This window comes from Rhamphochromis longiceps, linkage group LG15, assembly GCF_057381845.1.
Source record: "Rhamphochromis longiceps isolate RC_006_pf linkage group LG15, R_longiceps_female_GT1.1, whole genome shotgun sequence".
Classification (NCBI taxonomy): Eukaryota; Metazoa; Chordata; class Actinopteri; order Cichliformes; family Cichlidae; genus Rhamphochromis; species Rhamphochromis longiceps.
Genome location: NC_140571.1, coordinates 12309551 through 12337053, shown reverse-complemented (window position 1 = coordinate 12337053; position 27503 = coordinate 12309551). Strand labels below are relative to the sequence as shown.

At 41.8% G+C, this 27503-nt stretch overlaps 2 protein-coding genes and 1 non-coding gene across 4 annotated transcripts in view; 2 read left to right on the top strand and 1 right to left on the bottom strand.

The window, feature by feature from the left end:
- Nucleotides 1-584: 584 nt before the first annotated feature.
- On the top strand, nucleotides 585-7558 carry LOC146652191 (uncharacterized). The gene is made up of 4 exons (XM_085382676.1): nucleotides 585-2135; nucleotides 2409-2713; nucleotides 5407-6216; nucleotides 6595-7558. The coding sequence occupies exons 1-4, from the start codon at nucleotides 585-587 to the stop codon at nucleotides 7556-7558; spliced, it is 3630 nt and encodes a 1209-aa protein (XP_085238802.1).
- A 743-nt stretch (nucleotides 7559-8301) lies between these two features.
- Nucleotides 8302-8594, top strand: LOC146652190 (signal recognition particle RNA). Its single transcript, XR_014907777.1, has one exon.
- Nucleotides 8595-10751: 2157 nt separating this feature from the next.
- akap12b (A kinase (PRKA) anchor protein 12b) overlaps nucleotides 10752-27503 on the bottom strand; it is a 52704-nt gene continuing 35952 nt past the window's right edge. The window contains exons 1-3 of one of the 2 annotated variants that reach the window (XM_085381257.1): nucleotides 20704-20976; nucleotides 12683-16993; nucleotides 10752-11837 (exon numbers count right to left, since the gene is read on the bottom strand). In XM_085381257.1, coding sequence (XP_085237383.1) covers nucleotides 12687-16993; nucleotides 20704-20728 — 4332 coding nt within the window. In that variant the 5' untranslated portion in view covers nucleotides 20729-20976 and the 3' untranslated portion in view covers nucleotides 10752-11837; nucleotides 12683-12686. Of the gene's footprint in view, nucleotides 11838-12682; nucleotides 16994-20703; nucleotides 20977-27503 lie in introns of those variants that run through there. The other variant, XM_085381256.1, reaches the window with a different exon arrangement.

The window sequence follows — 27503 nt, the reverse complement described above, 5'->3', positions numbered from 1 at the left end:
ATGTGAGTCCTGTCTTTAAATAAAAATATATAATTCCCTATATTCCTATCTATTCTTGACATTGAAGCTTTACTCTTCTTGATATTGTGACAAAATACTCTTGGGTTAACCACGAGCTTTCTAAAAACTTGCATATAACAATTGTGCACCATTCATTCCTCATCTTTGCTGCCCATCATTACAACTTTGCTAATGATGGGCAGCAGGTTAGTGTCATGATGTCACCTCAGACATAGTTAAAAGCCCTGTTAACGTAGCTGCTTCTCGCCGGGTGCGGTGGCGCGTGCCTGTAATCCAAGCTACCGGGAGGCTGAGGTTGGAGGATCGTTTGAGCTCACGAGCTCTGAGCTGCAGCAGGCTATGTCGATTAACACAAAATAATTATCCTCATTCAAAAGTCATGTAAGAACCTCATTGGCTTACGGAATGTTGATGTTATTTAAAAAATTCATACAAAAACATGACCTCATTCTAGAATGTCATGTGACAACCTCATTGGCTTATGGAATTGTGATGTCACAGGCTTCTGAATCCATAAATAGGGGTGAGGAGGTACAACTTTCAGTCCGTTATTTGCAGCACTTATGTTAGCAGCATTCAAACGTTCACCAGTAAAGCATTTTCAAACATCTGGATACTTTTTGTACTCACGGTATACAGACTCCAACATGTCTCAGAAAGAGCAAGAAAGACAAGAAGCTGACCCCAGCTCTATTCCATGGTATGAGTCCCTAGACCCTTACATCAGCTCTCTTCCTTGGGATGAACAGGTGGAATTAGAGGAAAAGCGATTGGAAGAAATGGAGAAGGAAAATCTCATGAACAGAGAAAAGATTAAGATCCTGACAGAAGAAAATGAGAGAAAGAGCGCTGAATTAGAAAAATTATCCTACCAGCTTCAGGAAAGGGAAGGTATTATTGAGGAGAAACAATGGGCTCTCCAAGATAAGAAGAATCACGAGCTCCAAGAAAAGCTTGATGAAGCTCTAGAAAAAATTCAAGATCTGCTCCAAAATGAGAAAAAAGAGAGCATTAAAGGGGATAAAATGCTCAAGAAGAATCAGGAGCTCCAAGAGAAGCTTGACGAAGCTCTGGAAAAACTGAAGGAAATCCACCAAGAAGAGAAGCAACAGTCCACACAGCAGAGAGACATGCAGAGCAAACTCCAAGCCATGGAGGAAAAATACAAAGCGCTGCAGGTGAAACATGACAAAACTCTGCACAAAAGTCAACAGTTGCTTCAAGACAAGAAGCAAATGGAAATGAAACAGAAGGAAATTGACTCCAAGCTTGACGAGATGGAGGAAAAACACAGATCGCTCCAAATCAAGCTTGAGAAAACAGTGCACAGAAATAAAGAGTTCATTCAAGAGAGAGAGCAACAAGAAATGCTGGAGAAAGAAACAGACTCCCAGCTTGAAGTCTTGGAGGAAAAACTGAAAATGCTGCAACTAACTCTTGAGGAAACACTGCTCAAAAATAAAGAGCTGCTTCAAGAAAAAGACCAACAGAAAATACATCAGGAAGAAATGGATTGCAAGCTGAGGAACATCGAGAAACAAAATGAAGGCTTGCAAGTGATGCTTGATGAAGCTCTGGAGAGAAATAAAGAGTTTCTGCACGAGAAAGACCAACAGAAAATAAAAAAGGAAGAAATGGATTGCAAGCTGAGGCACATCAAGAAACAGAATGAAGGCTTGCAAGTGATGCTTGATGAAGCTCTGGAGAGAAATAAAGAGTTTCTTCACAAGATAGACCAACAGAAAATAAAAAAGGAAGAAATGGATTGCAAGCTGAGGAACATTGAGAAACAAAATGAAGGCTTGCGAGTAATGCTTGATGAAGCTCTGGAGAGAAATAAGGAGAACCTCCAAGAAAAGAAACAAGAGCCCGTAGAACAGAGAGACCTGCAGAGCAAACTCCAAGCCATGGAGGAAAAATACAAAGCGCTGCAGGTGAAACATGACAAAACTCTGCACAAAAGTCAACAGTTGCTTCAAGACAAGAAGAAACTGGAAATGAAACAGAAAGAAATGGACTCCAAGCTTGACGAGATGGAGGAAAAACACAGATCGCTCCAAATCAGGCTTGATAAAAAAGTGCACGGAAATAAAGAGCTTCTTCAAGAAAAAGACCAACAGAAAATACAACAGGAAGAAGAAAAACTTCATCTCCAGAGGAAAAATCAAGCACTCCAAGAATTGTATAACGAAACAAAGTACAAATCAACTGTACTGGAAGAAGAAAAGAAAAAGCTGGAAAAACAATGCTCAGCGATGCAGAGTAGCATCAATGAGATGCTGAGAAAAAATACCGAACTTGAGGAACTTTCTAAGACCTTGAAGTACAAAAACACTGAAATCCAGGCGCAAAAGCAAGAACAACAGAAAACACATAAAGACCTGCAGTGTAGACTTCAAGAAATCCAGAAGAGAAACCAGCAGCTGGAAGACATGCACACAGATGTGCACAAGGCAAAGCGAATAGAGGAGGCAACAGTTAAAGAACTGAAAGACAAGCTTAAAGAAAAACAAGAACAATTAGAAGACATGGTGAAAAGATGCAACAAACTTGAGAAAGAAAACGCAGAAACAATCGATGAGCTGAAAACCCTCATCATTGAGAAAAAAGTGCTGGTGGAAGAGTATCTGAAAAAGAAGAAAAAACGCTTCCACTGGTTCTGGAGGAGGGGCACTGCTGCTTCTCACCTGATGTAACCTCGTCTTCCTCCACCTCTATTCCATCTTCATTTCCCCCCTTCCCCTCCCTCCTTTTTCTTTTTTCACCCTCACCCCCCGACCAGTCCCGGCAGTTGACTGCCCCCTCCTGAGCCTGGTTCTGCCATAGGTTTCTCCTTTAGGTGTCTTTCACTTTAAAAGGAGTTTTTCCTATCCACTGTCGCCTGCTGCTTGCTCAGAGGGGATTGTTGGGGTTTTCTCTCATCTCTCTCTTTCATTCTTTCTATCCTTTCCCCCCCTTCTGCCTTTTCCTTTACCCAATAAACACAATTGCCCACATTTTACATTTGTTTGAAAAATGTCTTCATTCAACAATAATTCATCTTAGGTATAAAAACAAGAAATAGGTAATAGCTGCATGTGTGTTTGTGTGTGTGCATAATATACATACTTGTTTCCCAGAAAGATTTAATACTAGATGGATAGAGACCAGGGACGTGCAGAGGGGGGGGCTAGAGGGGCTTGAGCACCCGCCCCTTTCCTGATGAGTGCCCAAAGTGCCCTTTTGTTGAGGCAACTTTTAAATTTTATTTATTTATTTATTTATTTATTTATTTTATGTGTGTGTGCGTGCGGAGTCCTGTCTGTGCCCCTCAACAATAATATTTAACTATTAATCATAGTTTTGCTAAATAAAAGGATCTGGCTTGCATCAGTCACATGATCACATTTAACCAATGATCGCCCTCGACGGCAGAACGCGCTGGTTACGAGCCGGGAACGAGCTCACAAAGAGCACGCGCATTTGTTGCGGTCCGGAGCTGTAGGAGAAACACAAGTTAACTCAGAGACACAGACTGATGCGACAAACCCAGTAAGTAGGTGTACAGCGCACACTGTAGTGTGTAGCACACAGGAGTATTAGCTTATTACATACACGTTGGTAAGCTGTCTTGTTGCAACTGACGAACTGAAACAAACGAGCGTGCTGTGTGTGCAACAGCGTGACAAACATTACCTGTCCTTTTATTAACTGCACAAGTAGTGCTGGTCATAGCTGCTGGCTACCTGTGTAAGGCTGTCATGGGTCTGTAGCTCTGTCACCGTTTTAGGGAACATATTTAGTTTTAAAGTAAGTTTCTGGGCATTTCCTGCCTTTCTGGAGGGATTATATTTCACTAAAAAACGATCTAATATGCATGTCCACATAATAATTATTATAATTATAATATATTAAAAAACACACGCTGTATTTTAAAGAACATACATTAAGAAGCAGATTATATTAGATTTATATTTTAAATAAGACAAAAGTTGGATTTTACAGCAGTAAAATGATTGTATCTCTACAGTTTAAAAATGTAATAAGCTTTGCCCTGCACAGAGTGGATAGTGAAACAAATGGAATCATCATAAATACATTATTTCATATTTATTACTTCCCCCTCCTCATTGCTTTATTATTGTAGCTCTAGTAATAAATAATAATGTAAGGATGCCCATAGTATATACAGTATTCTGAAGAAGGTCTAAAATGTCACTGTGTGTGCATGTGTGTGTTTTATTTAGCTGGATTTAAAAAAATATTACTCATGATATAACATTGTGCAGACATGGCTGGTAAGGACATGAGGAGGAAACAGTAGGAGCTGTATGAGGCTACTAAAGGCAGGGCTATAACATTTTGCTGTCATCATTTTATTATAGATTAAGTGCAAGAGTTGTTAGGTGTGGATAATTAGATTATAGTTTATTGCAATAGCAAGTTGTGCCTTGTTCTCAGATAGACAGCAAGTGGAGAGTGATATATGAAATGATGGGAAGGAAGGAAGAAGAGAAGCAAAGAGTGATTCACAGGCAGAGCCGAGTTTATGTCACAGTTTTTCGTTGCCTTATGGTTCCAAGCGCTGTCACCAATCTTTGCATTTTGTTATTATCTCATGAAACTTGTTTAATCAGCTACCATCTCTCCTGTGGACTTTTTAATGTCTACAGTCTCAGATCAACACAGCCCTGCCCTTCCCATATTAGATTCTTGATGAATGTGTGTTGTTGTTATTCAGCATGGTTCAATGTGCCCCTTTTTAACTTTGAGCACCCGCCCCTTTAAACCTCTCTGCACGTCCCTGATAGAGACAGGTTTTAAAGACTAGAAATGAAAACATGTGAGTCCTGTCTTTAAATAAAAATATATAATTCCCTATATTCCTATCTATTCTTGACATTGAAGCTTTACTCTTCTTGATATTGTGACAAAATACTCTTGGGTTAACCACGAGCTTTCTAAAAACTTGCATATAACAATTGTGCACCATTCATTCCTCATCTTTGCTGCCCATCATTACAACTTTGCTAATGATGGGCAGCAGGTTAGTGTCATGATGTCACCTCAGACATAGTTAAAAGCCCTGTTAACGTAGCTGCTTCTCGCCGGGTGCGGTGGCGCGTGCCTGTAATCCAAGCTACCGGGAGGCTGAGGTTGGAGGATCGTTTGAGCTCACGAGCTCTGAGCTGCAGCAGGCTATGTCGATTAACACAAAATAATTATCCTCATTCAAAAGTCATGTAAGAACCTCATTGGCTTACGGAATGTTGATGTTATTTAAAAAATTCATACAAAAACATGACCTCATTCTAGAATGTCATGTGACAACCTCATTGGCTTATGGAATTGTGATGTCACAGGCTTCTGAATCCATAAATAGGGGTGAGGAGGTACAACTTTCAGTCCGTTATTTGCAGCACTTATGTTAGCAGCATTCAAACGTTCACCAGTAAAGCATTTTCAAACATCTGGATACTTTTCGTACTCACGGTATACAGACTCCAACATGTCTCAGAAAGAGCAAGAAAGACAAGAAGCTGACCCCAGCTCTATTCCATGGTATGAGTCCCTAGACCCTTACATCAGCTCTCTTCCTTGGGATGAACAGGTGGAATTAGAGGAAAAGCGATTGGAAGAAATGGAGAAGGAAAATCTCATGAACAGAGAAAAGATTAAGATCCTGACAGAAGAAAATGAGAGAAAGAGCGCTGAATTAGAAAAATTATCCTACCAGCTTCAGGAAAGGGAAGGTATTATTGAGGAGAAACAATGGGCTCTCCAAGATAAGAAGAATCACGAGCTCCAAGAAAAGCTTGATGAAGCTCTAGAAAAAATTCAAGATCTGCTCCAAAATGAGAAAAAAGAGAGCATTAAAGGGGATAAAATGCTCAAGAAGAATCAGGAGCTCCAAGAGAAGCTTGACGAAGCTCTGGAAAAACTGAAGGAAATCCACCAAGAAGAGAAGCAACAGTCCACACAGCAGAGAGACATGCAGAGCAAACTCCAAGCCATGGAGGAAAAATACAAAGCGCTGCAGGTGAAACATGACAAAACTCTGCACAAAAGTCAACAGTTGCTTCAAGACAAGAAGCAAATGGAAATGAAACAGAAGGAAATTGACTCCAAGCTTGACGAGATGGAGGAAAAACACAGATCGCTCCAAATCAAGCTTGAGAAAACAGTGCACAGAAATAAAGAGTTCATTCAAGAGAGAGAGCAACAAGAAATGCTGGAGAAAGAAACAGACTCCCAGCTTGAAGTCTTGGAGGAAAAACTGAAAATGCTGCAACTAACTCTTGAGGAAACACTGCTCAAAAATAAAGAGCTGCTTCAAGAAAAAGACCAACAGAAAATACATCAGGAAGAAATGGATTGCAAGCTGAGGAACATCGAGAAACAAAATGAAGGCTTGCAAGTGATGCTTGATGAAGCTCTGGAGAGAAATAAAGAGTTTCTGCACGAGAAAGACCAACAGAAAATAAAAAAGGAAGAAATGGATTGCAAGCTGAGGCACATCAAGAAACAGAATGAAGGCTTGCAAGTGATGCTTGATGAAGCTCTGGAGAGAAATAAAGAGTTTCTTCACAAGATAGACCAACAGAAAATAAAAAAGGAAGAAATGGATTGCAAGCTGAGGAACATTGAGAAACAAAATGAAGGCTTGCGAGTAATGCTTGATGAAGCTCTGGAGAGAAATAAGGAGAACCTCCAAGAAAAGAAACAAGAGCCCGTAGAGCAGAGAGACCTGCAGAGCAAACTCCAAGCCATGGAGGAAAAATACAAAGCGCTGCAGGTGAAACATGACAAAACTCTGCACAAAAGTCAACAGTTGCTTCAAGACAAGAAGAAACTGGAAATGAAACAGAAAGAAATGGACTCCAAGCTTGACGAGATGGAGGAAAAACACAGATCGCTCCAAATCAGGCTTGATAAAAAAGTGCACGGAAATAAAGAGCTTCTTCAAGAAAAAGACCAACAGAAAATACAACAGGAAGAAGAAAAACTTCATCTCCAGAGGAAAAATCAAGCACTCCAAGAATTGTATAACGAAACAAAGTACAAATCAACTGTACTGGAAGAAGAAAAGAAAAAGCTGGAAAAACAATGCTCAGCGATGCAGAGTAGCATCAATGAGATGCTGAGAAAAAATACCGAACTTGAGGAACTTTCTAAGACCTTGAAGTACAAAAACACTGAAATCCAGGCGCAAAAGCAAGAACAACAGAAAACACATAAAGACCTGCAGTGTAGACTTCAAGAAATCCAGAAGAGAAACCAGCAGCTGGAAGACATGCACACAGATGTGCACAAGGCAAAGCGAATAGAGGAGGCAACAGTTAAAGAACTGAAAGACAAGCTTAAAGAAAAACAAGAACAATTAGAAGACATGGTGAAAAGATGCAACAAACTTGAGAAAGAAAACGCAGAAACAATCGATGAGCTGAAAACCCTCATCATTGAGAAAAAAGTGCTGGTGGAAGAGTATCTGAAAAAGAAGAAAAAACGCTTCCACTGGTTCTGGAGGAGGGGCACTGCTGCTTCTCACCTGATGTAACCTCGTCTTCCTCCACCTCTATTCCATCTTCATTTCCCCCCTTCCCCTCCCTCCTTTTTCTTTTTTCACCCTCACCCCCCGACCAGTCCCGGCAGTTGACTGCCCCCTCCTGAGCCTGGTTCTGCCATAGGTTTCTCCTTTAGGTGTCTTTCACTTTAAAAGGAGTTTTTCCTATCCACTGTCGCCTGCTGCTTGCTCAGAGGGGATTGTTGGGGTTTTCTCTCATCTCTCTCTTTCATTCTTTCTATCCTTTCCCCCCCTTCTGCCTTTTCCTTTACCCAATAAACACAATTGCCCACATTTTACATTTGTTTGAAAAATGTCTTCATTCAACAATAATTCATCTTAGGTATAAAAACAAGAAATAGGTAATAGCTGCATGTGTGTTTGTGTGTGTGCATAATATACATACTTGTTTCCCAGAAAGATTTAATACTAGATGGATAGAGACAGGTTTTAAAGACTAGAAATGAAAACATGTGAGTCCTGTCTTTAAATAAAAATATATAATTCCCTATATTCCTATCTATTCTTGACATTGAAGCTTTACTCTTCTTGATATTGTGACAAAATACTCTTGGGTTAACCACGAGCTTTCTAAAAACTTGCATATAACAATTGTGCACCATTCATTCCTCATCTTTGCTGCCCATCATTACAACTTTGCTAATGATGGGCAGCAGGTTAGTGTCATGATGTCACCTCAGACATAGTTAAAAGCCCTGTTAACGTAGCTGCTTCTCGCCGGGTGCGGTGGCGCGTGTCTGTAATCCAAGCTACCGGGAGGCTGAGGTTGGAGGATCGTTTGAGCTCACGAGCTCTGAGCTGCAGCAGGCTATGTCGATTGGGTGTCCGCACTAAGTTCGGCATCGATATGGTGATCCTGGGGGAGCCTGGAACCACCAGGTCACCTAAGGAGGGGTGCCCAGGTCGGAGACGGAGCAGGTCAAAGCCCCCATGCTGCTCAGTAGTGGGATTGCACCTGTGAATAGATTTTGTAGAGCAGCCTGAGCAATACAGCGAGACCCAATCTTTATACACATCCTTATACCTGTCTCTACCTCACACAGCAGCCTCATCAGCACGTCTTGGTCTTTTTAATTCAAGTCCAAAACACTCACAAATCTGCTGCTCTGCTTGTCCTGCACCACCTCCACCTGCAGGACAGCTGCAACTACATCCTCCACCCTAAACATGCCACCGCCCAGCAGGTGGAGACAAACTCAAAGTAGGACATTTATTCAGGTGAATTTTTGGTTTCATATTTGCATCTTATAACCACAGATTTGAATGACTGTCTTGTAAAAAGGTTTATCAGGAGTTAACTGTCCACTGAGGAATTATCTTTTTTAAAGGCACAAATATAACAATATGTGATTATTATCTAACAGTATCGAGAAAATTCCAGTCAGCTCGCTCAAATATTGTATTTAAAACAAGAACTATCATAAGGTGAGGTTTTTGATCATTTCAATCAATTTCTCCCTCTTATGAGTCTTTCTTTTCTTTTGTCCTCTTATGTATTCATTTATTTCTGTTTTTTACTTTTAATTTTCTTTCCTTTTTCAAATTTAAAGTGATTTGTAGTCATTTAGTAACTATAATCTGTCTTATTTTATCCCACAATTTTTTTCTGGGTTCAGTCTGGTATGGTGCTGTCACAGTGCAACAATCTGGTAGTCATACCTTTTTTTTTCAGTAGTGCTTCCTTGGTGTAATGTACCTCAAGTAGCTTCGAGAAGTATTGCTCAAGACCACTTTAAAAAACACAGCTCCTTGGAAGCAAAATCTAAAGAAATAAGGGGTGGCTTAAGACTTTTGCACATTATTATACCAAAGTGTATTTATGCACTCTTCATAATCACTAAATATTGTTGTTACCTGATGGTGAGTCATCATGATTTAAAGTATTCACGTTACACACCGTTTTTCTCTAACTTTATTGAATGAAATATAGAAGTTTCTGAATCCTTACTATTAACAGCTTGGGAAATATAACAGACATGCTACATGAATATTATGCTAAATGCCTGCAGGTTAATCGTTAATATTACAACAATATGATTTAAGTACATACAGTAGGTATACAATCTGTACAAATGTTAACAGGTTCACAGTTAAGAGTGTTACAAAAAGCAGGGAGGACTGAAGGTGGGCGGGTGCCCCTAAATGCTTAATATACAATATGCTGCAATAGCAAAAGTCTTTAGTCTGCCTTTTTCTTTTTAAATCACTTATTTTAAATAAAGCAAATATCACTAATGTAACAGGCCCTCTGGGGTCAAAGCAAAGTGAAGTGGTGACCTAGATAATGGTCCAGACTTCCTGATCCTTGACTTGTTTGGCAATAAAGCTGAGTGAAAGGGGAGCCTTCAGAGCTACTAGCATCACCCACTAAATTAAACTGATTGGATAATAGAACTCACATCTGAAGAGGTTCCTCGTTTTACTTTTAATTCATTGTTCAGGAGTTGTGACCAATAGGAAAGCGATTACTTTGGTGGTGAAACTGCATCACAGGGATGACGCAGATATTCAGAAATCATCTGCCAATAAATCTCCAAAAGAGGCCCCGACTTTTGACTCAGTTTTGAGTTTTGATGCCCAAATCAAAGTAGCTGAGTAGAGGCTTTGGGAATCTAATTGGATGCAACTGATTTCCTATCCTGTGAGCAATGGAAACTACGACTCCCTGATTTATCCTAACTTGATTTGGCTTTTAAATTAAGAGTAAAATGAGCTATTGTTTTTAATTTATGGTACCACGCTTTATTGATCAACCTCTTGGTCCACATCCTCCCTTGTGCCAATTTGTTGACCCTGAGCGACCATGCGTGGTGAACAAGCGCAGATCAAGTCAAAACTGGACGATGATGATCTCACATTTTACTAACTTTTAGTTAACATATAGCTGAAGTTCAAAAGAAAATGACACCAATGAGTGAAGACTAATGGGCTGCAGTGCTTTTTGTAGGCAGCAGAGGGCGTTAAAATTTCATTTCAAATGTAAATATAGTGCAGCAGAGAAAGTGTTAAACTGCTTCACATCAATTAGACATATTTCACAGAGAAAGTCAGAAAACAGGGTCATTAAACACTGCAGACAAGTGCAAGTGTTTCATGAATGCGCAAAAGTGCCATCAATATTCTTTGCACTGTTTACTGCATGCCTGTGTCACAGTATCAGATGAGGTGGTTTTAATAGTATTTTATTGTATTATTACATGAAACAATGAGTAACAATGTGTTTTTACAGTAAACCAGGCAGTGATTGTTTTCTTATCGACTTTGAGCTGCATTTTGATCGGGGTGTCGAGTGGCGAAGGACAAACTGTGACAAGAGAATGTGGCAAAAGTCAAACATGTGATGCATTTCTGAAAAGTATCATCATACTCTCTGCCCCTACTGCTTGTTTTCTCTGCCAGAGGAAAAACACTTGTACCATGGCTTGCTACATGGTCCTAATAACCTTTGAAAATGACAGTTAAAGCTGTGATACACTAAGCACTTTTTATGTAACACTTTCACATTTGTTTTGGTAAATTCTGATCATCCAGATACATTTAGTAAGAAATACTGTAGACGTGGGCATCTAACTTTAAAGTCTGCTTTCTTATGTTGCTCAAAAATACCTGTTATATCACAGCTTAATATTAGAAATTAAAAAAACAGGCAACAAAGTCCATACAATAACAAAACAGAGCAAAATAAAGAAAAAAATAAAGACCTAGGAGTGAATGTAAGAATAATCAAGATATAAATACAATTTACAGGATATTAATCCATCTCGTCACTTTCTAAGACCATCTTACTCTTCCTTCTTTTCACATACACGCACACACGCACATATGCACAGAAACACACTCAGCCGGGTTGCTGACTCTTGCGGTGTGCAACAAGGGCAATGGAAAGTCACTGGGACACTGTAGATACACTGCACTGACTACAAGCCAGATGGGATGCTTCTGGGGCAGAAGACATGCATGAGTGTGTGTTTGTGAAAAGTGTGAGTGAGTGGGTGGGGTGAGGGTGCAACAGTGGGTCGTCACGTTGCGGTGACAGGGCTGCAGGACGGGGTTGGAATACAGGTGGGAGGGCAGCTGGAGAGAATGGCGGTGCTGTTGCTCTTCTCTCTGGGCGGAATGGCCGAGGTCGTTCTCAACATGTTCTCCCAGAGCAGCTTCTTTTTGTCTCTTACTGTCTCTCTCTTTCTCTCCCTCATCACTCATGTCCTGGTCCAGACAGTGCGTCTCCCAGGCATCAGTCGCCTCCTTTCTGCTGCAGTGGAGAAGCACATAAAACATATATTAGGAAGAAGAAATGGCTGGATCTTGTCTTCTGTTATATTACATTAGGAAATAAAATCTTCCGAATCTCATCTTAAAGCTGTGTTAAATGTGGCTGAATTAGCATTAGCATCATATTGAATTACTGTGTTTATCTCCCGTTTCTGTTCCTGTCCAGCCTCTCATTGCATTGCTTAATACATATTTAAGCGAACTACGCCCAGTTTCCCCCTTGTCCTCGTATCTGGTCGTATCAGGTAACATCACACTGTATTTCGAAAACTGTGCTCACTATAAGAGGATAATTCAGTTAAAACTGAAAAGAAAAATGCCTGCTCTTTGAAGCTTTGTAATTGAGTCTAGTAAATGCATACTCCGACATGGTTTCTTGACTCCATACTGAGCCTGTGATAGAAGAAAAACAGAAGGAGGGAGCGGAGGAATCATAATCAGCCTTTCAGCACAAGTTCATCTGCCCCTCACACACACACCACTTCCCTTTAAGACCCCGGCCTACAAAGAAGGGGTCAATGGCGGCATTCCTGCTTTGATATCAAAGGTCCCCTGGTTACTCATAGCCTGAACAAAAGCTTTTTCATCTGGTGAGAGTGCAAATCCCCTCCCCTACTCCCTAATAAAAGCAGGACCCATTGATGTTTTTTAAAAAAAAAAAAACACTATGAGAAGATTGTTTGATAGGCCAACACAGGAATTTTGTAAATAACTACGCTTAAAAAGAAAAAATCTCAAGTTTTGAGATACTATTAGTACAGAAGCTACTTAAAGTTCTGAGACAGTCAAACAGACAATATAACAGTGCTGAAAGATTAGCCTCACCTGCTCATGATGCTGCTGTGATCTCTGTGGACACAGGCTCGATCTCCTTCACAGCCTCCTCGATCACCTCAATCACCTGCGCCATCACTTCTGCACACTTTGACGGTGTTTTCTCGGCCTCCGATGTGCCAGCTGCATCCTCCACTGCATTTATCGCTTGAGGTTCTTCCTCCAGCACCGGGAGCTTCTCGCTTCCACTGCTCTTGGGTGGTGCGTTGGTGTCTTGAGCTGCAGGACCGTTGCTGTCGAACTCTTCAACGGCCTCTTCTTCGATTGATGGTTCCTCAACCACAAGCGCTGTCTGCAGGACCACCTGGATGGGCATGTGGACTTCAAGCACTTTCTCTTTCTTTTCCTCTGAGGAAGCTTCAGGCTTGGTTTCCTCTGATTGTGATTCCACCTTTTCAGGAGCTTCTTCCTGATCTTTGCTCTGTACCTCCTTGACCTGTGCAGGCTCTTCACTTTCCTGACTCTCTTCCTTTACCTGTCCTGCTTCTTCTGTTTTAAGCGTTTCCTCACTTACTTTAATCTCTGCATCTTGCTTCTGACCCTCTTCTGGTTTCTTTTCCACCTCTTCAAGATTCTCAGTGACCTCGATTGGGATAGCATCAATGACCTGAATGGCAACGTTGAGTGGCTGAGGTGACTTTGTTACTGGTTTTACACAGACGATGGGAACAGGGGTCTCAGTGACAACTGGTGCGTCGGCTGCGATGTCGATCTCGTTTTCTGTTGTTGCTATTGCCTGGACTGGTGTTGGGATGGCAGCTGATGGAGTGGGAGGCTTCTTTGGCTCAGGTACATCTTCTGAAACTTTATCTACAGCATCCTGAATGACAGTCTGAGCAATCGCCATGCTCTGAACCTCAATTTCACTGACCTGTTGGGCTTCCTCCTTGATTTCCTCTGTCTTCTCGCTGGCCTTGCTAGTCTTCTCGCTAGAGACAAGTGAACTGATCACTGTCTCTACTATTGGGGTGGCAGCAGCCTCTGCGGTCTTTGCAACCTCCTTCGTGGTTTCCTGCGAGTTGAACTGTTCAACATCGGCTACTTTAGACTCTGAGGCACTTTCTGTGGCCGCCGCCTTCTCTGCTTCCACACTGACTGGAGCCACAAGGACGACTGTATCTATGATAACAGGAACCGCCTCACTTGGAAGAACTACAGGAATGGGCGGGTCAGTCTCTTCTGTGATGGTGGTCTTTGTGGTTTCACATATGTCTGATGACATCTCTGCAGCTGTAGCCTGAAACACCTCTTGTACAGGGATATTTTCTTCAGTGGTAGCAAAGTGCTCCATTTCCATCTCCACTTCCTTGGTCTCTACAGTTACCTCAGAGACTTCAACACTTTGGGTGCAGATAACCGCTTCGGAGGTCAGAGCAATGGGACTGACTAGCACAGTTTTAGGGGAGTTCTCGCTTACTGTGGTGGGCTGAAGGACCTCAGACTCCTCTGTGACAGTGTTCACGACTCCAACCTTCTCAATCTCCGGTTCTTGACACAAGCTGGCAACTTGAATAGTTCCATCACTCCCTGAACTTTCAACAGCAACTTGAAGTTCAGTGGGTTCTAGTAGCTGCACTTGGGCCGTCAACACTGGGTCTTCTGTGAATACTGCTTCCACTGTAGGTGGGTCCAACTCTTCCACTGACACCTCAGAGCACAGAGAATCACGGATCACCGCCACAGTCTCTACCAGAGGCTGTGCAGGCTTCTCCAGAGCTACTTTGGCGATTTCCTTGGTGCCGAGGCCAGTGCAGATAGCCATGGCGTCATCGTGAGTATGTGGCTCGAGGATGGTATTTGTTGTGGCCTTGGCACTGTCAATCGGTGGTTCAGGCTCCATCTTTTCAGCAGCTACCTCTAATCGTACATCTTCTACAGCCACACATGTCTGGGACGGGATTTCACTGATTTGGGACTCAACACCCTGCATAACCTCTTCTGCGTTCTCTGACTTGGGTGTCTGAGGAACAGGGGTGGTTGCAGCAGCTGGAGCTGGATCGACAGGCTTGACCTCAGCGACAGAGAGTCGGCGACCTGTGCGTCCCGGGGGTTTAGGTAGCATGGCTGGGTCCTCAGTTTCATCCTCTGCGATGTCAGTATCTATAGACTTTGGTGTAGCAGCATTCTCTGCTTCCTCTGGGATATCACTCAGCTGATCGTGTTTATCAGCAGCGTCTTCAACATCGGCTGGGATCCAAGAAGGGGATCTGTCTTCAGATGACACCTTAATCTGGACAGGAGCTGGTTCTGCCTGTGCCTCGGGTTCAGCTTCGACTTGTGCATCGTACTCTGAAAGCGGAACCACAGCTGGAGTTTCAGAGTCCTCCTCTCCTGAGCTCTGGTCAGTGGAAGATTGTTTTTCAACCTTCTTCTTCTTGCGTCCTGGGAAGAATTTTCTCAGAGAGAAGGATGACTCATCTTTTGGTGCTTCACTGTCAGACTGGACTTGCTCTGCAGACTCATCAGGCTTTTCCTCACTTTTGGCCTTGTTCTTTGGCATAACCATGCGTTTTAGGGTACCCCAGGTAGACTCTCTTTCAGGAGGGCTGGGCAAAGGTTCTGGTGAAGAAACTGGTTCACCTTCAGTGTCAGTTGCAGCCTCTGTTTTACCCTCCTTTTCTACTTCTGCTGTTGCTGGTGTTTCCTCTTCAATCTTGGTCTCATCATCATCGGAATCAGAGGTCTTCCTGCCCCTCTTCTTGGGTCCACCCATACACATTAGAGCCTCCCAGGAAACAGAGGTGTCCATTTTCTTTTTGGGCTCTTCGGTGCTGCTGAGCAGCTTCTCAGTGGTTTCAGTCTTTGGCTCTTCCTCAGAGGGCTTATCTTCTTTAGCTTCTTCCTCAACACTCTTATCTGCTAATGCAGCACTCTCAGAAGAGGACAGGGTGGCCGACTTGGCTGGCTTCTCCGCAGCTGCTTCATCTTCACTCTCTGATGATCTCTTTACACGCTTCTTTGGCGTCACCAGTTTCTTGAATGAGGACCAGGCCATGATGCCCTCCTTTTTCTTTTCTCCATCAGATCCAACTTCACCTTCAGTCTCTTGGCTAGACTCATTCTGGGTCACCTCCACAGCAATAACATGCTCTCCCGACTCCTCTGGAGATGAGGGCCCACTATCAGTTTTAGGAGCTTCTGCTGGCTCTGTGGAGGCCTGGAGCTGCTCAGCCGCCTGCTCCCCAGACTCTGTGAGCTTGGCCTCAGTATCTTTCTTGGTTTTCGGTTTCTTAGTTGAGAGCTTCTTTAGGCCAGCTCCAGTGAAGAGTTTTTTCAGGGGGCTTCCTTGAGGCTTTGCCTTCTCCTGAGATGACAGCAGCTCAGCCTCAGATGTCACTTCAGTTGGAGCTTTTGCCTCCACTCCTGTGGGAGGTTCAGCTTTTTGCTCTTCTTGTTTTACCTCATCATTAGTTGTTTCTGCAACAGCAGGGGTTTCAGCTGTGACCTCGGGCTCTGGATGATCTTCTGATTTTGTTTCCTGTGGGGTAATCGCTGCCTCTTCCTTGGGCTCAGATTTTTCCTCAACAGCAGCCTCCAACACTTCCTCCTCGGTTTCCTTTTCTGTCACATCTTTGACCTCCTTTTCTTCGACAGCAGTAACAGTTTCCTCGGTCTTAGCAGTCTCCTCCTCAGTAGCCACCTCGTTGACCTCCTCCTCTTTTGGCTTCTTTATGCTCGCTTTCTTTCGCAGGTTAGAGAAAAGACCTCCACTGAAGAACTTCCTGAAAGGGGACATGGCAGCCTCCTGAGGTGGTGAAGTGCTCTCACCTTCCTTCTCAGCTCCTTCCTCCTTGACTGCTTCGTCAACAGCTTCAGCAGCAGCAGCACCTTCAGGCGTGGCTTCAGTGGTTTCAACTTTTACAGTTTCTGTAGTGACCTCAACAGCAGCTGCCTCTGCATCAGCCTCCTTTTCTTCAGCCGTGCTTTTCTCATCAACAGCAGGAGCCTTCTCTTTCTCCTTCTCCTCCTCTTCCTTCGCAGGCTCATCTGTCCCACTGCCCTCTTCTCCTTCTTTATCTTTGACTGTCAGGAGCTTCACAGGGTCTTTCTCCTCACTCTTGTCCTTCTTGAGGGTGAACTTAAAGCCCACAAAGCGGAAGATCTTCTTGAAACCAACTTCACTTGCATCATCAGGTTGTTCCTCCGGAGCCTTCTCCTCAGCAGCTGAAATATCATTTGCATCGGGGGCCTCTTTATCAACTTTTTCTCCATTTACTTGAGGGGTCACTTCATCCTGGATGGTGTCCATGGTCTCAGTAGCGTCCTCCTTCTGACCCACAGACACCCCATCTGGCTGGCCAACTGAGAGCACAAGAGAAGAGAAAGAACTTTCTGTAAGATGTTGATCAAATCTCTCACTGGACTTTACTACTTGTCTCTGTCTACAGAAAAAAATCACAAATAACATTCCCATGACATTGATATAAAGCTACAATAGGCAATATTCAATTTAACAAATTCAGGTTATGTTGAGGAAATCAAATTATTGGCTGAGACAGCATAAATTATTCAGCATTCCATAAAAATCTCTGAGGAGATGACCCAGTAAAAACAATAAAAAGTTTTATATCTTCAACAAAACTCTCACCCCCATCTGCAGAAAAAAGAAGTTAAACAGAAAGCATTTGCAGAGATCATGTTTTACTACTAAATTGCAATCTGCTCCCACTAATCCTTCGCTACGTAAACATGCCAAAGAAATGGCATTGACGTAAAAAGGAAAAGGTTTGACGTAGAAATATAAAGAACAGTGATCCCCAAATGGAAATTGATTGGAAGTGTTATGCAAGCAATCCTTCAACAATTTGCAGATTATTGTCCAGAAGTCTACAAAGCAACTCTGCTATTGTGCAACGTGTAAATAGCATCTAGTTGCCTTTGATGGTCAACGCTTTCCATTATCACGAGTGATTTCTTGGTAGCGATACACTTGCTAGGCAAATGGTGCATGATGATGTAAGAAATGAAAACCACACATGCAACACACACATACGCATACACGCCTGCCACATCTCTGTGTTTTGACAGAAGAAGGCGTGGCGGGTGGGGGGTGACGACGACCTGCCAGGGAGTCCTCAGATCTCAGTGCAGTCTGGGAAACCTCACATCTAACACCCCTAGACTCTCAAAACAAATTCCCAGAACTTTAATGCCTGGATATCAGGTTACATGATTACACAGGAGGGCAGATATGCATTCCACAATCTACGCACACTGTGGGAAATATGCCCTTTGCTTGCAAGTCACCAACAAGGCAGACTTTAAAATATGGAAGGAAAACCTTTGAAACATGAAAAATCATATTTCACAGATCAACGATTTACTTCCAAGCAGAATTCAGTTTTCCCATTTCACACAAAAATGTACAACTCTCCCTGCGCCTACATCCCTTTTTCTAAATTATAGGCATGAATTTCAAGTCATCAAATTCCTTGAATGTTTTTTGGTTTTAAAAAACCCAAACAGTTTGTGTTTTTTTGTATGCCAACTTGTTAACGAGGGCACGCCCATATCTTATGCATGAATTTGACTTGAGAGGAATGTGAGCTACGCGGTTCACCATATGTTTAGGAAAAGAATTTAGGATACGCTAAACATAACTAGAACTTAAATCCCAGCAGATTTCAAGAATGCTTATTTGTTTGTTTTTTTCTCAGCTAAACTGTGTCTTGCCTGTGCCCATATAGCATACACAAAACAAACAATACAGTCCTCTACTACCCCCCCTTAGAATAAGTCCCAATCCCCTTGACCCAAATTCCACCACAGCAGGATGGATGGGGACCCACCCCCTTCCCAAGGCACATACGCATTCAAACACAATAGTCTTCTAACCCTCTCTGGCCTCCGAAAATAAAGGAAGGGGGTTGGTCAGCTTTCCTCTTATCAAGAGACACTGGAGCCCCGAGGAAGTTTGAAAATTATTAGGATTTTGCGAACTTTACCCAGCTGATGTAAACACGAATGAAACAGGGAGAAAAAAACAAGCCTGAGTGGTTTCTTAATTACATCAGTGTCACATGGCAGTGGGCTCTCTCTTTCTCACGTAGGTGTGATTTTCAGGGTCCGATCACACCCTTGTTAAACTGGAAAGGCAACACCAAAAAACATCAAAACAGACCAGCAGAAAAAAAACCCCACCCATGTTAAACGTTTTGCAAATTCAATTTACATATGCTAGCAACAGAAAATCAGTAATAGAGCGCATAATGATGTAGTAAAGACTTTTCCGAGTAAATGTGTATAGAGGAGGGGTCAGACAGTTGGTAAGCCAGGCCAGCAACAGTAGTGTGCATCTACGTTGATAATAAAACAGGAACCATGCTGACTTAACAGACTACTGGCATCTCTCCCCTCTTTTTGATCTCTGTTTTCCAGCCCATAATTTTTCTTATTTCTTTTTTTCCCCTCTAGACACACAACTCTTATCTGGGGGGGAGGAGGAAGAGGAGGGTGTTTAAAGTAACGACTGTACTAGAAAGAATGTGAGAGCGAAGGGTGAGGTGGCTACAAGGGGTGAGGAGGAGACAGTTAAGAGATGAAGGGGCAGAAGTGTGTGTGTGTGTGTGTGTGTGTGTGTGTGTGTGTGTGTGTGTGTGTGTGTGTGTGTGTGTGAGAGAGAGAGGGGGGGGGGGGGGGGGGTGCATCCAACCCTCTAATTCACTTTAGAGGGTGTCACATATCTCAAACACACACATTCATAGCTGAAATGCTTCTCTCCACTGGAGACAGGCTTTGTTTATGTGTGAGTGTGAGAGCATGTGGCGAGGCGAGGCACTTGTATTAAATATTGTCACTACTGCAAAAAACTGGTTGTTGTTCATGTACTCCACTCTGCAGGGGGTGGGTGTGTCAGTTGGGAGGATGAATAGCAGCTATTCTTTCTATACAGTATGTAAAACGTTATAAAATATATGCAAATCCTTGTTATAATTCCTAGTCTGGACCTGAAGCCTTAAAACAAAAGAAGTCAGTTAAACCCAAGATAGGGACAACCCCGCCCCCTGTCCTCCCAACAGAGAGGAGACTAACAGACTCTGTCTTGCACCCTGCGTCTGTATGTGGTCAGAGTGTCTCAGTGTCTCCAAAGGGGGGTGGGGCACATCAACAGCTGCATAATTGCCTCTCAGGACAAACCAAAATTAAGCTGAATTAACCAGCAGCGCACAATAGAAACCAAAACCATGGGTCACCATGAAGCAAAACAGTCCAACCCTGCCCAGCCTGAAACATCTCCTGGTTAGATGTCCCAGAAGAAGGAACAGTCCTGGCATGTAATTAATTCCATAGGCCCCTTGTCTCCTCCCTCCCTATATCCTCTGTGGCTAAGTTAAATAACCCCACTGGGTATTGGGATCCCACTCTGATCTAATGAAACACTTCACATGATGGGATGCACGGAGCGCAGCTGGCTGAGATGACGACACACATTAAAAGCAAGGTTTCAAAACATATCTGTGCATGCATCGTTATACATCTCTAATCGTCAGCTGTCTGTGTGAATTATTTCCTCACTAAGAAGTTTGGCAGCTGGTGAGGGATGTATACTCTGGGATGAGGGGAAGTAGGTCAGTATTTTAACACTTAGAATATTTGTTAGAAGGACTGTAACAGTGTAACAGGATTACTTTACTTAATAAAAAACAAGGCTCTACTGTATAGTGATCAATGGAAGCACCCAAAGTGAAATCACTCATCTGTGTCGGGAAAGCTACAAACCACAATACTCACTTAACCACACCCTCAGGACAACAATGCCTCTGGCCATACTCCCTCATACAGTACAAGAAAAACATGCTTTAGGTTTCGAAATTCCCTCAAATAACAAAGTAAAGCAAAAGCATAAATCACAACATTTAACTTTTAAACATTATCTCATGCAAGCACAGTAAACCAGCAGCCACACCTCTATTTATTTACACGTTTAAGTTGATATAATTGCATCTTGTACTGAAAAAGACCGAATGTGTCCACATGCAATTGCTTATATTCCACTCAATCCTTCTCCTTACCTGTTAACGTAATTGTTCCAAGCATTGGTAGAAGTCCAAAAAATCCTTTCTCCCAAAAAACTTTTAAAAATAAATAAAGATGCAAAAAAAAAAACCTGGAGTTCAAAACTATAAAATCCTACACTATGTAGCCTTTTAGCGTTGATTTCTTTCACTGCGGACTAGGTTAACTCTCTTTCACTTGGCTCCGTCCTTATTATTAACTCAGAGGGCAGAAGCTGTGTGTGTCTCTCTCTCTTTCCTCCAGTGGTTCTCAGTCAGTATGAACAGAAATCAGGGCTCCACACACATTTCAATAGTCCCACACACATGTCATGCTAGGACCACCCCTACCTCCCTCCCACCTCCCTTTCTTCAGCTGTTCTGAATGAACCCCCCCCCCCCACACACACACACACCACCCCCACCTCTTCCTCCTCCTCATCCTTTATCCGCTCACACTCCCTCAGACCTGAGCGTCCAGCCTGAACAAGTTGAGCTCATCGTGTGACCTTTTGAGGAAGCTTTTGTCGTCCACTTCTTCAAAAAACTATTGTACATGTACAAACCACCAGCGACCCCCACCCCAGTCCCATCTATTCTCCCCACTGTCACGTAGACGCAAACTTTACACACATTGTTTCCTCGGATGGGCGCTCTACAGGTGTCCTCTCCGGCCTTTGAATACCCATGACTGTCTTTTAAGGAAAGACGTGGGTATTCATGGCTATGTTATTTCTAAAATAGCAACTGTAAAACAGTCTTGAGCGCCCCCATCCCCCCTGAATCCCCTCTACTCCACTTCTTAAGGAGGCCACCAGGCTTTCCGTGCAGTGTGTCGTGGCTCACGTCACCAATCATGTAGAGGAATGTTGATGGAGGAAACCCAGAGGGAAATCCAGGATTTAATATGGATGTTAACTGCACTGTATGGAAATTGAGACATCTTAGTACACTGACCTCAAGTATGTTCTCATTTAAAGCACCAAAATCATGAATGGGAACTGCCATCAAGTTCCAGCCTGCCCCCTGTGAATGTTAATGGGGCTCAGTTGCTCCAATACAGACACATTTAATTCGGCTTTTGTCTGTGGGGCAAGAGAGACGACAAGGAATGCAGATAAATCCTCAGGTAAATACCAACATAATCAGATCTGTCACACTTTAACATTGTCCCACAGGAATGTGTGAACTCCACCTTAGCCGGCCCCCCAAATGGGTGATAACAGTAATCAAGCACCGTCTGAAAGCGGCCGCCGAAAATGTTTATGTGCTTGAGGTTTAAAGTGTGAGAAAAAGCATTCACATAGAGGAAGTTAATCGACATAGAGTCTAGCCGAAGCAATCAAGGTAAGTGTCGGCTCCAGAAGTGAGACGATTGAAGAGTCGGCTCCGATTTTTCAGTATATGCTATGAAAAAAACATTTCTTATAGCTTTTAAACCTCCAGAATGTCAGGCTAAAAAAAAAACCAAGGCAAACCAAGGAACATGGGCAAGAGAAATATTATTTTCTCCTTATCTAACACCACTTCCTGTGAGTTTTTTATCAGCTTTACTAAACTGAGTCAGTTGTGAAGGAGTTATTGGGCTTGCAGACAATCAAATTGTAAAAAAAAAAAGACAAGAAATCAACACTGGAAAACTGTGATCTTAAAAAAGAGACATGCTTGAGCTGTAGAAATCATTGCATAGGCTCAGCAACAGAGTTCATCTTTGCAACAAAGAAAAAAAAAAACATGTGTAAAGGGACCAGTATGATTTTTATTAGATTGCCAAATACACTGCCATATAGACAACATATTTTAAAGGGAAGGCAGTAAAAGAGCCCAGATGTCTGCCTACTTGCAGCTCAGAACCTTTGCACCAACTATTGCAGCTTTCTGAACCGTCAAATCTATTACCAAGCAAGAATGAGAAAACATTTATTTTGGAAATTTGCCTCCAAAGTTCCCCAACACCTAATAAGAAACAATACAGTCACAAGAAGGCTGGAAAGTACCTGTCATCAAGCTCAATATGAGGAGATGGTTTCCAGAATTTCTCAGTTTTACTTTAGTCATTTGATTCTCTTTTATTTACTTAAATAGAGTTATAAAGCATTACACTATTATCACGTTATGGATTAAACCTTCAGATTTTTGCTGATGAATGCTATATCCATGATCTGGTTATAGTAATATAGAGACTTATTTTAACTCTAACTAAGAATATAACTTTAATCCATCTGTGCAATAACAGGTTTAGAGTGAGAAAATCTTGTCATTACAGATTAATTATTCTGATGCTGATCACCTAAAAAGAATTTCATTCAGACACACCAGTGAGTCTTTCTTTATTTGAATCATCCAAGTTATTCGGTTACTGACTCATTAAAGAGTTATTTCACTATCCGTCCCGTACAAAGTGACCGCTTTGACAGGATACTGTGCTGAGTGAACACTGAGTCAGACCGAAGGGAATTTAGATAGAGTGCCTCCAGTAGGTCAAACTACGTCTTCCTTTTCCCTGCCAGCTTCCTTCATGTGACTCATCCACATCAATCACATTCCTGGACTTCCATACATGCTGAGACGTATTGTATTTAGACTACACTGTATGGGAAACACTGAAGACAATAAAGGAAAGATCCCTATCCCCTTTAAAATGACCATTATTAAAAACAGAGCAGAGAACAATCAACTCTAAATTTGTCCTGCTGCCAAAGATGTCTACAAAATATGCTGGCCTGGCCTGACTTGATACTACTGCAATTCAAATGTACTACATATTTGCACTATTATGTTTGCCTTAATATAAACTTAAGAGCACAAAGTAATTACAATTTTGAATCCAGCTGAGCTGCCGTTGGCCAATAATTACAAACAGCAAGAAATCTGCAAGTTTGGAGCCAGAAATCCTTCAAATACACAGAATTTGATTATTTTGTTTGTTTTTTCATACAAAGAAAACCATAAAGTATTTACATTTGGGAAGCCCGGATCTGATTGTTTTACATTGCTTATTTGAACTTGAAAGGAAAGTATAAAAAGGAGTATAAAAAGATCAATTACATGTTTTAGATCATTCAATAAATGTTTAATATTAGACAAAGGTAACCTGAGTTTTTAATTTCTGATTGAATTTATTAAATCCTACCTGCCTCTGTCTGAAAAAGTAACTGCTTGAGCTTTAGAACATAAACGTATAGCTGGACATTTTCCAGTTGAGAGAAGAATTCGTGGTTGGATCAATTACAGCAAGTCATCCAGGTTGTAAAGCAACAAAGCAGCCACAGACCATCACACTACCACCACCGTGTTTGAGTCTTCGTGTGACGTTCTTTTATCAAATGCTGTGTTAGTTTTACTCTAACATGTAACGTGACTAAAACCTTCCAACTTTTGTCTCGTCAGTCCACAGAATACTTTCCTAAAACTGTTGAGGGATCTTCAAGGTGTTTTTTTGTGGGGTAAATGTGCGACGAGTCTTTGTGCTCTCTTTGGTCAGCAGTGGTTTTCTCCTTGGATCTCTCCCATGAATGCTATTTTCGCCCAGTCTCTTTCTTACTGTTGAATCATGAACTCTGACTTTAACTGAGGCAAGTGAAGGCTGCGGTTCTTTAGATGTTGTTGATGCGCTCTAGGAGTGATTTTCCTAGGCTGGCCACTCCTGAGAAGGTTCACCGCTGTTACGACTTTTCTCCATTTGTGGTTAATGGCTCTCACTGTGGTTCACTCGAGTCTCAAAGCCTTAGAAATAACTTTGTATCCCTTTCCAGACTGACTTTTTGTTTCCTGAGTTTCTTTAAATCGTTACTTTTTGATATCTTTTACTCTGCTTCACTTTTTTTTTTTAAGAAAATGTGGTCAATCATAGTTAACTTTTGATTTTACAATAGAGTCAGAGGAACAGTTACTTTTTCACAGCACTGTATTTAAATGGTGCAGTGTTTATATGCTGTGTTAGGGTTGAATATTTCATGAAATGCAAATGTTGTATAGCTTTAATGTTGGGTGAAACAACAAGTGTCTTTTCCTTTAATTAAAACTTCTATTTTTTACTACAAACAAAGACCAGTTGTGTTGTTACGTTATGCTGTGCAGTACATGCCTCGCATATCTCGATAAATCGGAAAACGTGCTGGAGTTCAGGAATGTTTGAGGAGGGGTTCTGAGTGGTTGGGCGGGTGGGGGTTTAGGGTGCTGGGTGGAGGGGCTTTTTGGTGACTGTAAATAAGTGAGTGACATCATTAGATAGCACAGAAGAAAGTGCCTCATACTCCTCCAAGGGCTGGATTGGGTGATATTGAAATAATTGGAGGAAAGGGAAACGAGGCCAACAAGTGTGTGAAACTGCCCTCAAGATCTGAGAGATTTTTTCATTCAGTGACTTTCCTGCCTTCCACATTTTTTAATTCTTCTTTCTCCTTTTCAGACTGTAGTTTATTCCCCAAATCCACACCACAATCCCCTTTAATCCTACCCCACTAGTTTCGCCTCAGTCTCTTCTATCCACTTTAAACCCCATCCCACCCCTTCCCCAGTTTGTGTGTGGGCCAGAGGGATGGATAAGAATGTTGGACAGGAAATAGTCACTTCTTGACATCACAGTTTCCTCTTCCCATTTCCTCGAGTTACAGTCATTCTGTCCTCTGCACATTCTGTCCAGCAATCTTTCCGTTTTCTTACTGAGACCGTACATTACGTGATGTCGTGTGATGAAGCGTACACCGTGACTGTGATGCCTCCCATGTTTTTGTTTAGTTTTGCTGTAAAACAATGGGACAGTCATGTTTACAGCTTTCAGTAATCAGGGAGAAGCTTCTGGCTCCACTAAATTGAATATTGACTTGCACGCAACTGGCTAATATCACATTTGAGACAATTAAGCTCACTTCCTGTACTGCTGGTCTTTCTTAAGTTTTATAAAGACAAAAAGGGGGTTATAAATCTGGGCGAGGAGAGACAGTTCTCACAAAGTAGTATGTTTAGCCAACAGCTGCCATCTGATCTACACTTTCCTCTGCATTCCTGAAATATCTGGCCCAGCAATTTGGCATTCCAGTTGTTGTTATGCATCATCTTGTCTTGCAGTACAGACTGGAATGTATAAACGGAGAAGTGGAGATCTTAAGATCTCCTCCTAGAGGTTGAAACCTGTCAACATTTACAAATGAATGGAGATGAATGGTGTTCCTTTACGTCAGCTGCCAGTTTAACAAGAATGCAGGCTTTCATGTGTGTTTTGCTTCACTTTAATCTGCATTTCAAATGAATGTGTGCATTGAAACTAACTCCAGATAAAAGCTGTGTACCAACCCCCCCACAAAAAAAGCACAATGCTGATTACTAAATGTTGCTCAACCCAAAGGTAGCTCACATGTTCAGGTTCCTTTATGATCTTTCTCGTTGCTCATCCTCCTTTCTTACTCCAGTGTCTGTTTAACATTAGCTTTTGGCAAATATTCATTTACCTGTGACTGATGTATAAAAATGCTGATCCGAACCCTACATTTACTTTCAACTGATCGTTCAAATCAAAGTTTTCTTGAGACGGCTCACAGAGGGAAATAATTCCACAACAATTTGGATTATTTGTGACTTTTGTTGATACAACTGCTGGTAGTCTCAGTTGTACAAGTATCAGGTATCCTGCACCAAGACGGTTATGCTAAATGTCTGCCAAAACACGTGAAAAACCTCGTCTCACTGGCTAATTCCTGGTACCTTTTTAAGAAGCATTTTGTTCTCAATTTTAAGGTACAAATGACTAATGATAATTTATGGATACATACTGCTTAGGAAGAGTCTCGATAATTTCATTAAAGAAGGAGGGGAGGAGGGGTCAAACATATTTTGGGCCCATTTTCAGAAGAAGGTTAGGGAGGGAGAGGGAGATTAGGTTCCCTGATGCCGGAGAAGATGAGAGAGGAGTGCCCATGGAGACGAGCAGGTCCTGTGGGGGTCTGAAAGCTCTGATGGGAGCCTACCATAAATATCTAATTATTACTGAACTGTTAGGTCCGGTGCACTGAGGACTATTACTTAAAAGCTGCTGAGCTGACAACCTAATTTAGTCATTTCATATGCTGTGGTTTGGCTCAAAAGCTCTAGTTTTTGAATATGGTGGATTTTGAAAACAACACGATTACGATTGTTTTCTTGCATGAATTTTAATAAATGATCAGGAATTTTAAGAGTTAAAAGTGTGCAGCGAGGGTTACCTTTGAGGCAAAAAAGATTCTTTCTCAGTTTCTACTCATCTGCAAGGTACATTAAGGCTACTTTAATAAATCATTTTTACATTAATTTAATCACAGATTAAAATATCTTTGTTGAATGTTAAATTAGGCATTCACAGTTTCACCATACTGATAATTAGCAGTCCAAACTGAATCCCCGATCAGCTCCACTAAGTTCTTTAGCCTCTTTTCTGTAACTCTTTAGATTTGTTTTAACGTAGTAACATAAACCCTGCTTCCAGCTATAGCACAAACATGTTTTAATGAAAAACATGAAAATAGCTGTGCACTATCCACTCAGCAGGAAGCAAACAACAGCAGGGAATAGCCAGCACACATATCTGAGCATTTAGATGCTAAAAAGAGTAGATGGAAAATATATATTAGACTAATAAACTGCTTTGGTAGATAGCCCAGATGCTGGTCACTTTCCTGTCAGCTGCATATTACACCATCATTTTTTAAACAGCCAAAAGTAATGATAAATAATAAATTTCCTCTTTGTGTGACTTTTGCAATAAGCTGTAGAAATGTAAACACAGTGAAAATTTAAAATAAAACATATTTGTCATGTTTATCAATGCTTTTTAAGCATTGATA